Here is a 14,390-nt window from a genome sequence, read left to right as displayed (position 1 = left end):
CTTGCTCCTTGTAATTACTACTTGCTCCGGCATATAAGTCGTGAACTGTCTGAGCAAGCGTTTCAGCTCTTATGAAAATACCAAAAACGGTTAATTCGTGCATAGCCAGCCTCAAAAATATTCTTTCTTCATTCTTTTGAGATGGAAACCGTAAATCACCTCAAAGAATCTATATATTTATAGAAAATACTTTGAATAAAATATATTGTACCGATATTTCATAGTAAAGTTTAAAATTAAAAAAATTCTTTAAAACTAATTTATAGGGCTATAAATAATAAATATGTAAAATAAAACTATTAAAGTCATTCTATTAAAAATAAAAATATTATGAACTAAGGTTTTTGCAATATGACGGACACTTGACAGTGATGACACTTGTATTTATGACATTATTAATTTATTTATTTATCTCATATCTAAATATTTTTCATGTTGTTTACTTTTCAAACGTGCTTCCATTTTAAGTGTTATTTTGATAATGCATAATCATTTAGATTTTATTCTATATACATTCTATATCGTCGTCATTTATCCAAAGTAAAATATATACATAAAGTGAGTAAGTTATTAGTTACACGCAATATTCTATATTCTAAAATGTACAACTTAACTAGTAAACCCATTAAATTAAATGAGAATCTATTATGCCCGTTGTAACTCAATTGTTCAATGGAAAACAATCATTCATTATTTTAGAAAGAATAAATCGTTAGAAACAATTACTTTAAATTAAAAACTTGTTAATCTGATTACGTCTAACTATAAATAAGAAACTAAGTAATTTTAGAACACACTGATATAAGTAGTCACCATGAGAACTCTATTAACAATTTTATTACTTGTATGTTGCTATAACAAAGGCACTGGTAAGTAAAATATCAATTATTTAATGTTTACTAACATAGAGATTTTTCGTAGAGTGGTAGGGTAGGTCATCATTATTTAATCGCTGATGCCAAATCGATTTGTAAAATTACACAATTGGGCAGTATATTCAATTATTTTCCAATGTTACTTAATTCTATTTCAACATCGATACTTTTTATATATTGATACATGTATCACTTTGATCAAAATAATAAGACGTTTGACATCTTGGCAATAATTTTCACACTCTTATAGTTATAGAGTTGAGTTTCTAGAATGGTCTTTAAAAATACTCAAATAGCCCGAACCACACTGGTTACGGAATTTTATTTATGAAAGAATTGCAAAAGATAATGGTATCACTATTTCTACGTATTTTTTGTACTATATCTCACCATATATGTTAAAATTTAAATTCTCAATAATTCTAGATATTTTAAATATGTTCCCGCTATAACATATATTAAGTTTCATACACTATTAATAGGGTTTTCCTTGGAGCACCTGCAGGAAATTTTAGTACGAAATAAAAGGTATGCTTACACCCACCCTGAACCATGCGTCACTGATGGAGTTACAGACAATATTTGTTTTTACGGTTCACAAGTAAGTATTTTGTACAAATTGATAGTTTTATAAAATTACATTATATTAATATTAACTTTGGTCATATCGGCTCATGGTTTAAGAATTAATAAAGAAAATATCAAAGTATTGACAACCGAGGAATCGCCTTCAGAAATAATTGCTTCCTTGATGTTTAATACAAATTCTACATGGTTCTCTCAGAGATCATATTAGAAATTTAGTACATCGATTACGGTGCGTCAATCATTTCTCAGTTAAGAAACAAATCCAGAGTCACAGATTAACAGGTCAATTGAAAAGTTCCCGACCTATCATAGTAAAACATATTTTTTTGGCAAAATTTCAAGGGTGATACACTGATTATAGCGACCCTCAAACATTTAGATACCATTTTTGTAGTCCTTTGCTTCAAAATAGGTCTCAGTTTCGGCGATCACCTCTTCATTCGACGAAAATTTCTTCCTAGCGAGCATTTTTTGTGATCTGAAAACAGGAAATGGTCGCTAGGGGCCAGATCTGGAGAATACGGTGGATGAGGAAGCAATTTGAAGCCCAACTCATGGATTTTTGCAATCGTTTTCACTGACTTCTGACACCGTGCACTGTCTTGGTGAAGCAGCACTTTTTCTTCAAATGCGGCCAAATTTTTCGCCAATTTCGTCCTTCAAATGGTCCAATAACGCTATGTAATAGTCGCTGTTGATGGTTATTCCTTTTTCAAGGTAGTCAATGAAAATTATTCCATGCGCATCCCAAAATAGAGACGCCATAATCTTGCCAGCCGACTGTTGCGTTTTTCCACGATTTGGAGCGGGTTCATCGTGTGCAGTCCACTCAGATAACCGTCGATTGGACGTCGGAGTGAAATGATGGAGCCTTGTTTCATCCATTGTAACATATCGATGCAAAATCTCGGGTTTATTACGTTTGATCATCTTCAAACACTGCTCCGAATCATCAACTCGTTGTTGTTTTTGTCAAAAGAGAGCTCGGGCGGCACCCACTTTGCAAAGAGCTTTCTCATACCCAAGTATTCATGGATGATATGATGTACACGTACAGTTGATATCTTTAGAGTGTCTGCTATTTCATTCAATTTCAATTTACGGTCATTCAAAATTATTTTGTGAAATTTTTTCATGTTTTCGTCGGTAACAACCTCTTTTGGGCGTCCACTGCGTTCACCGTCTTCGGTGCTAATTTCACCACGTTAAAACTTAGCATACCAATCCTTGATAGTTGCTTCTCCTGGGGCAGTATCCGGAAACTCGACATTAAGCCAAGTTTTTGCTTTTTTCCCATCAAAAAGCAATATTTTATCAACATGCGAAATTCCTTTTTATCCATTTTTTTCACAATACCAAAGTTGTTTCACTCAAAATGCTATATTTCACAAACTAATGATCCAACAGCTGCTAAATTTATACACGCATCTTTTGAGGGTTAGAGCTAACTTAAAAAACATATGGATTTTATTCTAGTAGCGCCATCTACGTTGTACATATCCGTCTAATGAATGTTGAACGAATTTCTCACAGACCTTTGTGTCGAAACCGACCTATTGGACAGAACAGGTTACGTATAGCTTCAAAAGCTAATAGATCAATATATAAGAGGTAGACATTGTCTTCAGACGTGGCCAAGCGTCTACAGTGGCGAGATTTGGTTTGATTAATCAAAGATTATTGTATTGGGAAGACCGAGGATGATGATGAATATGAATTTTGACTGATGATCAGAATTGCTCATACAGTTGCATTAAAGAAAATTTGTTGAAAACTATATCAGATTAGATTTTCATGCAACATGAAATATTCAATTTTCTTTAGCAGATTGTATTAGTTATTTACAATAAACATCTGAAATAATAAGGTACAGTCGCTAAATACCGTCCCTTCTTTATAAAAAAAACGTAAAAAATTACAGGCAGAATAACATATAAAACTTTAAAATTACTCCTTTATTCTTGAAAATTATTGACGTTAAATCAGTTACAAATTCTGCAAAGACAGTTTTAACAACAAAGTACAAAATCTAAACGTATTTTTAGGCGTCTAATTTCGAGAACGATATTGAAATCACAATAATCAGTACGTGACCTTAAATTATATTCATAATAATTATATAAAATTGGTGCCTTCAGCCATTTTGTGAATACTTCAGGCTGAATCCCCGTAAGACCCGCGATGGTGCCTGGAGGTGCTCCATAGAGTAATTCAACCCTTAAATTTTTCTTGGAAACACCATCATTGGAGGAATAAACTGACCAGTAGTTGACACACAAGCAACTAATGCTGCCTTCTCAGTAGATGATAATTTGTGAACAAGATCAGTGCTGATTCCTGTTTCGACATAAAATAGAGCATAGAAAACGAACTCGTGACAATGATTTACGGAATCACACATCAGAATCCATAAATAACTTTATCTATTTTTTCCTACTTTCTTTTCAATATGTAAAAATAGGTGTGGAAAATTATTCCTAATAATCAATTAGAAAACAGAATGTTCAATGTTTCATTATTTGTTTTAAATCATAAATAGTGACCCCATAATAATTATTCCATTTATCCATTTGTAAGCTATAGTTTACTAGCTCCTCTTCTACCAGTTTTAGTGACAAAATTGATTTTCCCAGAAACTACACCTTCTACAGATTTTTTAGAATCTTTCACATAATCTTTCATAATCTTTTCTTGGGGCGTAAAATAACTTTACTGTTTTTTTATAACCCTTTATATTTCTTTAGCTTTTGCAACTTTGTTTCCTTCAATATGTCACAGCTTTCTCTTTGGCATCTAAGGAATAAAGAAAAGTATTAAATACGTATAAGTTACATAAATATTAGCATTGGGAACTACTAGACTGAAAACAGTCGATAGTCGCAAAACAGTGGCACTAGTTGCTAATAAAAAAAACTAGCGACTGAAAATAGTATGTTAATTACGAAGGAGATGTACGAATTCCTTCCCGTATTAATTGTCAAAGAGGAAAGGACGGAGATTATTATTTGATTCCTTGTGCTATATAGATCAGTTCATTTGGAAAAATAATCTCAAATATATTTCATCGTATTTTAATATTTGGAAAGTAACAATGACATTATATAATAAAAGTAACTACTTTATTTCTATTTCATTCCAACATAATCTTACAAATGATTTTTTTAACCGAGTAATAACTGAGACGGAGAGGTATGTATTCTTTTCGTGCTTTCTTTGGGATAGGAAAGATATAATTACTGGATTTAATTACGTTCAAAGAACAGTTTTATTTTTAATGATCTAAAATTTTAAAAATAAATAATTATAAATACATTTTTATATTTTGTATATTTGACTTGATTGTAAAGAGGAATGGAGTAATGGCGACTAAATAATTGTATTTTCTCAATCTTTATCAACTATTTAACCATATAATTGTACGCAGAAATTTCAATGAAACAATTTTTTAACATTTAAAAAGCCAAGGTAACAAATGCAGTCTAAATTAATTTTATTTTTCAATCAAAATGTTTGTTCTTTTTATCCTATTACATTAACAAATAATCTTCGAGAATAGAGTTCCAGAATGCTGCTATATTAATGTACAATACAATGTTATTTACAATTATATTACAAGCAAAAATAAAACTATATAAATTACATATAAATCTATGTTCTGGCATAGATTCGGCATATTATTTTTGAGGTCTAGGCAAGGACTTTTAGCCCAATCGAATGGAACAAGTCGGACCGAAAACTGCGACTGAAAGTACTCGACTGAAACAGTCCATAGTAAAAAGTAGTAAAATCGGTCGGACCGAAAATAGCGACTGAAACAGTCGATAGTAAAAATTTGTTACTAATTTACTAAATTATTAGCAGTTACTAAGCAGTCGATAGACGTTTTCAGTCGATAGTTTCCAACGCTTCTAAATATCGCCCCAGGGACCACATAGGAGGACGTTATTAAGAATTTTCTAAATGTTTCAATAAATATCCATTCAACCAAAACACATGTCAAAATATGATTTTTTTTCTATCGTTTTAAATCATATGTAATAATGTTAATATTGACAAAACTTTTGTTTCAATAAGCAAAGGAAGTATATTTTAGTAAGTCACTTTGAACAGTTTTTTCCTTTTTTTTAATAACTTGTAGAAGCGACTTTTCCTCGCCACTACTTTTGTTTCGGGATATGAAAACTAGATGGTGTTAGCAGAAAACTCGGAAATGAAACTTAGCAACTGTACCTTAATACCTTTTAAACAACTAATCTTTCAACTATATAATTCATTTATACCGAGCTGTTTGTTATGTTAAATGTGTTGTGTCATTAAATATTCCGAATATTGGTTGAACTAATTTTAATTGAAAATATTTGTAGAATATTCCATATCAAATGGCATTAATAAATGTGTCGGCAGGAAGTGGAATAATAATAGACAATATGCGTCAAAAAGTTGCAGTTATTGTGAATTCGGGAAAAGCAGTAATTTTAGACCATAACAGTCACAGTGGAGTTCGATGCAATATGTATAACTTAATACATTTTACTGTATTTAATCATAAAACTATAAAATGCTATTTTACAGGAACCCTACAACAACTAAAGAATTCCCAGATGTTGTGAAAAACTTTAATATCTCAGAGTCATTTAATAAGCACCAACCGAACAACTTTACTTACGACGAATATGGATTGAGTGAACTTCTTGCCCGTAAATATGAATTAAAATGAATATTTTTTATAGAAACGATGCATTTTCTCCCAATTTTTAACTTAAATTTAGGCGAAAATATATAAAATATCTTAGGTATATGACTTAATTTTTCAAGTTATATTTATAATGACAAATTTTTTGACGTCTTTTGCAATTTTGAGAGAACGCGATATTCCAGAGCACAAGTATACTTGAATTAACTAACAATTCAGAACAGCACATTTTATGATGGAAATTTTATTCTCCACTATATTCTATTAATCCAATCTATAGTGCCATAATTGCTTCTTATGAGATGTACTATTATTGATATACACGTTCTAAAAACGGCAAAGTGCGAAAAATCGAAATGATTTGCTTTGCTTTGCTTTGCTGGATGAAGTTTCAACGCAGACGCTAGAAGATGTTGCATCCCAGCTAGGACCTCACTATTTACTCAGCAAAAAACTATGACGAATAATAGCAAAATATATATTAACTGAATTTTAAAGTAAAAAATCGTTGATACATCCTGAAAAATCCAGCACAATAACACTAAATATATCCTAAACCTTAAAATCACGTCTATGTATCTGATGTAGCGATGTCGAAAAAAAAATTTTGATCCATATATCAATATTTTTTTCAGTCGATATTTTTCGATATTTTTTAGAAAAAATTAAAGATATTTTTCAAACATTATAAAATTGGTGCTTAATTTTAAATAATTTTTTTTAAATATCGCTGTTGCAAAAAAAATTCGATTTTTTTCCTTCGATATAACGATATGTCAAAATTTTTTTAAATAATGAAAACGCATTTTTCATTTTTTTTAAATATCGATATTTTTCTCGCCAGCTGACACCACTAATCTGATGAGACATGAAGTGGGTGTATTATTAAGTGCTCCTAAAAGTTGATCAGTTAAAACGAAAACACAATAGTCAATAATTAAACAACCTAAGCGGCAATATTGATATGAAAATTTACTGCACAAGGAAGTAGGCAAGTCATACTTCTACATGACACCGCTCGATGTCACGTTGTAGAAAACCCTCTTGAAATTGGAACAGAAAGTTATTCGATTATTATTTATTCAAATCAAAGCAACACGCGCTCAAAATGTTGTAACTATTTACATACATCCATGATTACACCTATCGCTACGAACCTTACAAGTTGCTTTTGAGACATCAATATATTGAAGAAGATTAGAATGAAAGATGTATTAACTAATGAGAAATATTTACAAACAATTTTTACATATTTTGCATATTTTACATATTTACATTTATTTATATATTAAAATAAATATACTAAAAAACAAGTAAAAGTTAAGTCATACGCCCAATACTTCACTAATATATTTTCTTTTTAGCAAATGAAACTAAAGATAACATTGATAGTTTTCTGTTAAAAACGATACGGACATTTGGACCTGAATTTCATGATTATATCAATGAAATAATAGGTTCGTATTTCATTAATCTTCTTAATATACTCTAGAGCAGGGGTTCCCAACCTTTTCTTGGCCAGGGAACACTTTTATATTATTCTAGCAGCCACCACTATATAGGTATATTAAAAATAAACTGTAATAATAAAGCTGAAACTTTAATTAAGTCCTTATTCACATAAATAAGTTAAATAAGAGAAAACGATTCTAAGCTTTGTATAAGAAATTGTTTTTGTACACCAAAATCAATTAAAGTGAACTCGATTTAAAATAATCCTAAAAGTTTCTATCATTTTGGAATTCAATGAGTTCTTCCAGATTTCCTTCAGTAACTTCACCAGCGTCCATATTTTTTGATAAACTACACCTTCTTATATATATTCGGTATATTCTTCATTGACGATTGAATTCATCAATCAACATTAGTAAATGAGTCTTGATGTTTTCTTATATAATTGCTTTACTAGCGTCATACTTTGTCTTTCACACATGCTTTTTCCACAAATGTTGAAAACGCAGAATAATTATTTTGTTCAATTTTATGTAACAACTGAAACTTGTAAATAAAAGCGCGAAGTTTTTCTTCAAAATGAATATATTTGCAACGTTTTCCAACTGTTTATTTCCGGTATCTTGCAGTTACATATTCAATTTATTTAAGTATATGAAAATATCCACAAGGGAAGGCATATTAATTTGACATGCCTGATTAGTAAACTGTTTCAACAAATCGTCCATTTTTTTTGTCAACCCGATAAATATCAACCTCTGCTCTCAATTCATGTAATCTTCTCAACATATTAGCTTTCAATAGCTCTCGGAGCAACAATTCGATAGGTAAAGTCGCCAGCCTGGAACGTGATGCCAACATTGCCGGAACATCATCAGTACAGAGGGCAACGAATTTATCCCACATAAAATTATGTTTCTCAAAATATTCCGATATTGAGTTCATGACGTCGATACCTTTTGATGTTTCCAGTTCGCGTTCAATAGATTCCTCTTTAATTAAGTTGTCGTCATCTAAAAAGCAAACAAATACAGGATGTTAACAACAATTCGAAAGGTCCATCACACTGTAAAGCGAGAAATGGCAACATTTGATTTTTGAAACAACTTGCTCCTCTATATAATTGTTTCCTCTAACCTCTAAGATCATTTGCATTAAGTTCTTTTCGCTGCTCGCTAGAATAATTCGCGGACCATATTTTTACATCTGCGTTGGGAACCATTGTACTAGAGAGTGTAATCTCTTTGATAGAGTTATTAAAACTACACCTTATAATATTATTGAATGTTTGTTGCTTGGTCAGTACCACTATAAGATAATGCATCTTCGCATTATTTATGAAACACCAGTTTTTGACATTAACATATATTAGATGCTTGCATTTTAGACACGTTTCGCTTTCAAATGATATTTATTGACAAAAGTTATAGGTCAGTAACTTTAAGCTAAAGATTGTTATTTATCACCAGTCAAAATACGCCACATAAACTGTTCTTTTATATTGTTTGCATTTTTGATATTTTTCAGTCAATTCATATGATAACCATTTTCCCTTCTTTTGGATTTTTATCCTATTACGTAAAAAATTGCAAACCGTTTATTTGTCATTCATGAGCAGAGTTTTCGTCCAATAAATCTTGCAAGTAATTGTCTTCAAACTTTTTTCGCTATCCAGGTCAACATTGAAAATAAAACTAAAACTGCAAATTAAACGTTTCATGATTAATGTCTGTATATACTGAATAACTCAATAATACTAAACAGAAAACTGTTATTTTTATATAAAAAGATGTGAAATCATCGAATTTAATGTGTAACAATTGCTTACATTTATATTTTCACCAATAATAGATATCTGACATTGGGGAGTTCGCCATCTAGAGTGATTTCAAATCACGTTGTTGATTTGAGAATATTTCCACATATTACTCGTAACTAATATATAATTCCATCTTATTCTAGAACATTTACTAGATGGATGGAAAATTTTAGACAATTACCGTCCTCTAAACGACTAACCAATTAATATCAACTGGATTAATTTTTAGGACTAGCTGGTGGTGTAGCCTCTTCCATTATGAAAGCCTTCCACGATATTATGAAGCATTTATCCGTCGTTTTGGCCCCGATCGTCGTCTTAGCAACAAAAGGCTTTTTAGTTCTAAAAGCCGGTATTTTGGGTATCCGGAGAATTTTTAAAACTCTATCCAGGTTTGCCATGAAAGTTGTTGGAGGAGTGGGAACATTAATAGCAGCCGGTATAAGGTATACATTACTTCCATTAACTTCATTATAAGCAATTAACATTTGTATTTCAGTTTTCCTTTAGGAATAATTATGGTAGGGTTGAACGGACTGACGTCATTCTTCCTAGTCCTATACGAAATTTCAAAGAAGCTGGCACTGGCCGATGTCGTCAAATTTTTACTGGTCAGTCCGCTCATCGTTTACGAAACTATCGCTGGTTTGGGTGGGATGATACTTCATGGAATCACAGGTTAATAATTTTTATTAAAGCAACATATAAGAGCAACACATCGATTCGAAAGTTTCTAACCAGTTAAAGATATCCATCACTGGAAACGATATTTATTATGGTAAAAATAATAACACTCCCCTATGTTGATCTTCCTTTGAAATTACTTCTTAAATTATCTATTTGGGTGAGATGTCCTTTACTGAAAGCACCTTCAAACCTTCAAGAATAAATAATAATTGTTCAAGATCAAATATGAGAAATACAATCATCAAACCTCAGTTCATGGAGTCACAGGTTAATAATGTTTAATTAAAAGAACATGTAAAACCAACACTAATTAAAGAGATATATATGTTACACGATTGGAAATAATTTTATTGTCGTGAAAATAGCATTCTCTTTGGTTAAAATCACTTTTTAAATTACTATCTGTTTACATAAATTAACATATGTTCAAGATATATTTTACTGAAAACACCTCCTTACATTTAGGAAAAAAAACCTCACTCCATGCTCACTCAAATTATTTATCATAGCCATAATATACCGCTGAAAACCGCTATTGTTTTTCAAATTTTGTTATACTTTATTACACATTTATATACTCCTTCCAATAAAATAGCCAACGCACGTCATAAAAATGTATAATGCAATGTTGCCGAGTGAAGTATTAGTTTTGGTTTGTTTTGAGTATGACAACAAAATACTAATGCGAATAAAACAATGGAACAAAAATAATGTTAGAAAATATAATTTATTTATTAAATATAAATATCCACAATAGTTGATTGATTAGAGTTGTTTATTATATTTACATTTAACTTGCGTATTTATCGAGGCACATTTTTTTATGTAGTAATATGTCCTAGAGACCTAATCTACCTAATTAACAATTGTACGTTATATCCAAGTAATTTATGTTACTCTCATTAAAGAGAATATTTATTTTATCTATCACTCTATATTGGTAATTATCAGCATTGAGCTATAAGTCCACAATGAAACAAAATGTTTCATTCAGCCTCTTTCCTATCAGAATTACTGTTCAAGTCAGTTTTTCTCTCTGTCTGATGGAATTTATCCAAAGCAAGTGTTATTGCGTACAGTTTTATAGCTTATTTCTAGAGAATATCTTTTTTCAAGCATATTTCTAAAAAAAGTAAATTACATAAAACACAAACCTTTAATTTTTTACAAACTGAATTTGGCAATATTCGACGGCATTGATGATGTGTATTGACTGTTTTATTGGAAGAATTATATATAGTTTTTATAATATATTTATTCGGGTAAATGCTGTCCAGCTCTATGGTTCATATTTCGGGTAACACGGGGATCCCTCATCGATACAACTGCTCTTCTTCTGATGGGATCCAATAGTGAGTACAGACCTGAGCATTCGGCTCGAGCTGATTCGGCGCATTCACAGAAAACACATGTGTGTGCAGCGAATTCTGTATTCAAATTTATATCCACCATAAGAATTGATGAAAATTGGACATCTTCAAAAATAAGCCTTCTTTTTAGCTTCAGTGTTTCAAAATAAGTTTTAATCTTTTGAGTCACATGCGCATGAACACTGACATGTAACAAAATATGACAAAGTATTATTTCCTGGTGTATATTTATCTTTTGGTGTCTGGTTCAAACATAAAATTTAAGTTCGATATTGAATTACTGAAAACGTTTTATCTAATTTTAGCTACTTGTAGTACTCCACGCCGAGTTAGACAAGACCTCGTCATGAATATTTAGCCATTTTTTATCGCTATGTGTACTATGATGCTAAATTTTCTTTTTTGACATGTAAACAAAACTGTCATTTGGGATCTCTAGGCTTCACTCTCATATTCACAAACTCATATTCCGGTATTACTTTTGAACTATTCGCACGACTTTTAATCCATAGTGTATATTTAATCCACGTAATGTAATTAATATGTAATTAAAATTTGTATTGTGAATGTAATTAGCAAAAATAGATAACTAAATATCAGTTCCATTCATTCATAAATCCCGTTTGCTATTTTGAGTACCTCTTCAACTAGCGCCATCTCTTGTAGAACGGCGGGTTTAAATAGGTACTCCCAATAAATGAAATACTATTATCCTAACTAAATATATTTTAGGAGTCTTTACTATTGTTTACCATATAATCAAGATCGTGTCCAAGGGTATACTTAACGCTATCAAATCTGGAGTGCAATCGATCACCAATCTCGTTCTCCGATTCTTCGGTGTCCGAGCTACAACTAAAGAAAATTATAAGGAGAATCTACAAGAAAGCGCCGGCTTACTTCTAGAATTGTTGAACAATCAAACTATAACGTACGTAGTTTTTCGTATTTATTTCAAACTACTAATAGTTTTTCTTATATATATATATAGGGGCGAAGATTCATTAGGACCACTCATCAATTTTGCTGAAGGAATGACCAACAAAAAAGCGTTAATTGTATTTGGTATTAATGTCAATGAAGTTATTCAAATTCTGACAGATCCCAGCATCGAAAATGGATTTGAAATGGTGTCGGCCATTATTAAAATATTTTTCCCGTTTAAAATTCCCAATTTCCTAAGCAAGGCCATGGCGGACATATTCGCCAACAGCGTCAGTTTACTCTCCAAAGATAACGATTTAAGCTACGTTCAACACATTCTACCTGGAATAGTTCCACCACCGGAGGGGGTATTTAGTAAGTATCCTCATATTAGTAATAATATTATTAAGTTGGTATTGTCCATAGTTTTAATTATACTGTCTAATAACACTACCTATCAAAAGAAATTATCGACACATCAGTTCTTACCAATTTTACGTTAATAAAACCAAATATAACTAATGAAGAAAACTCTAACTTTTATGATATATGTTATAATATATAAAATATAATTATTTTTTTTATAATTGAATTAGTAAATACAAACACACTTACTAGACTCATACACTAGAATCACTGGCAATCCGCAAGCATTATTTCATTCCAACGTTCCAACACTGTGTCTCCATTTGATCACAGAAATACTATGACGGAATTCTTCTCAAAACCTCCTGCTGACAGATCAAGATCAAGAGTGGCAAAAATGGATTTGTTCCATTCAAGTTGATGGCATTTTTATTCTGTGAACAAAAGTGTGTAGTGTGAAGTTATTAGCTCTTTTGTTCTAGAAAGCTTCCTACATGAATGCAACAAATTTCACTCAACAACATTTCAAGACAAGATATCCCACATTGCTTACAACTAAATAGTATAAAGTTATTCAACATTAAATAATATTAAACCAACGAAAACGTGAAAATGACAAAAGTCTAATTCTGGCGAATCATGCCAACAAGCTTTTTATTTACAACGTTGCCAGTTCTTGCAAATTATACGTAAATTTGAAGTCGTAAATGATATAATCTACACGTTCAGTTGATATCTTTAGAGTGTCTGCTATTTCAGTCAATTTTAATTTACGGTCATTCAAAATCATTTTGTCCATATTTGTAATGTTTTCGTCGGTAACAACCTCTTTTGGGCGTCCACTGCATTCACCGTCTTCGGTGCTCACTTCACCACGTCTAAACTTAGCATACCAATTCTTAATGGTTGATTTTTCTGGGACAGTTTCCGGAAACTCGGCATCAAACATCATCTTTATCCATTTTTTTTCACAAAAACAAAAGTTGTCTCACTCAAAATGTTATAATTCACAAACTAATGATCCGACAGCTGTCAAATTTATACACGCATCTTTTGACGGCTAACTGAAAACATATGGATGTAATTCTAGTAGCGCCATCTATTTGTCAGGCTGGGGACTTTTCAATTGACCTGTTATATATAATATATTTGTAATAAAAAATTATCGATTATTATTTGAAATAGCTAAAAATAAACTGATAATTATTACTTACAATTATTTTACCTTTCCAGGCATTTCTTCACAAGATCCCTCAGTACTGGATCTCCCAACCTATCAATTAATTGAAAAGATACCAACATTGCATGCTGTCTTTGTTTCTTTGGAGAAATATAGCAAGAGCTATTATAACGTCAGCCTTATTAAACAGCTTGAGACAGATCCAGAATTTAACAATATGATTAACCTGGGAATCAGAAGAATAGCAGCATACTAGAGTATATTGTAGTTAATATCATAATGGGTATAAAAATACTAAATATATAATATTTATAACAATTATGATATAGTCTCATAGATATATTTTTAATAAATATGGCATCATTCAATTATAGTTTTAATTTCCCGTCATTAATGATTAATTATTTGCATTTCAGTTACTTCTGTAGAATTAACA

The 14,390-nt window shown here is 31.0% G+C and overlaps 1 protein-coding gene across 1 annotated transcript; it reads left to right on the top strand.

Moving 5' to 3' along the window:
* The first annotated feature begins 733 nt into the window (after positions 1 to 733).
* Positions 734 to 14,322, top strand: LOC143195223 (uncharacterized). The gene is made up of 10 exons (XM_076402208.1): positions 734 to 869; positions 1,358 to 1,476; positions 5,828 to 5,976; positions 6,036 to 6,160; positions 7,521 to 7,613; positions 9,657 to 9,873; positions 9,927 to 10,105; positions 12,217 to 12,415; positions 12,476 to 12,783; positions 14,008 to 14,322. The coding sequence occupies exons 1-10, from the start codon at positions 815 to 817 to the stop codon at positions 14,208 to 14,210; spliced, it is 1,647 nt and encodes a 548-aa protein (XP_076258323.1). The 5' UTR covers positions 734 to 814; the 3' UTR covers positions 14,211 to 14,322.
* The last annotated feature ends 68 nt before the right edge of the window (positions 14,323 to 14,390 follow it).

Source organism: Rhynchophorus ferrugineus, unplaced genomic scaffold, assembly GCF_030347505.1.
Source record: "Rhynchophorus ferrugineus isolate W39M unplaced genomic scaffold, kcgeb_rfMv2 rfM4, whole genome shotgun sequence".
Taxonomy (NCBI): domain Eukaryota; kingdom Metazoa; phylum Arthropoda; class Insecta; order Coleoptera; family Curculionidae; genus Rhynchophorus; species Rhynchophorus ferrugineus.
Note: the sequence above shows the minus strand (reverse complement) of the source record. Positions and strands in the feature narration are given on the sequence as shown.

What these genes read in the sequence shown, in the direction of transcription:
- LOC143195223 (XM_076402208.1), top strand. Translation starts at nt 815, where the DNA reads ATGAGAACTCTATTAACAATTTTATTACTTGTATGTTGCTATAACAAA. An exon ending in TTGAACAATCAAACTATAAC is followed by an intron (nt 12,416 to 12,475) that starts GTACGTAGTTTT and finishes ATATATATATAG; the next exon opens with GGGCGAAGATTCATTAGGAC. An exon ending in ACCACCGGAGGGGGTATTTA is followed by an intron (nt 12,784 to 14,007) that starts GTAAGTATCCTC and finishes TTACCTTTCCAG; the next exon opens with GCATTTCTTCACAAGATCCC.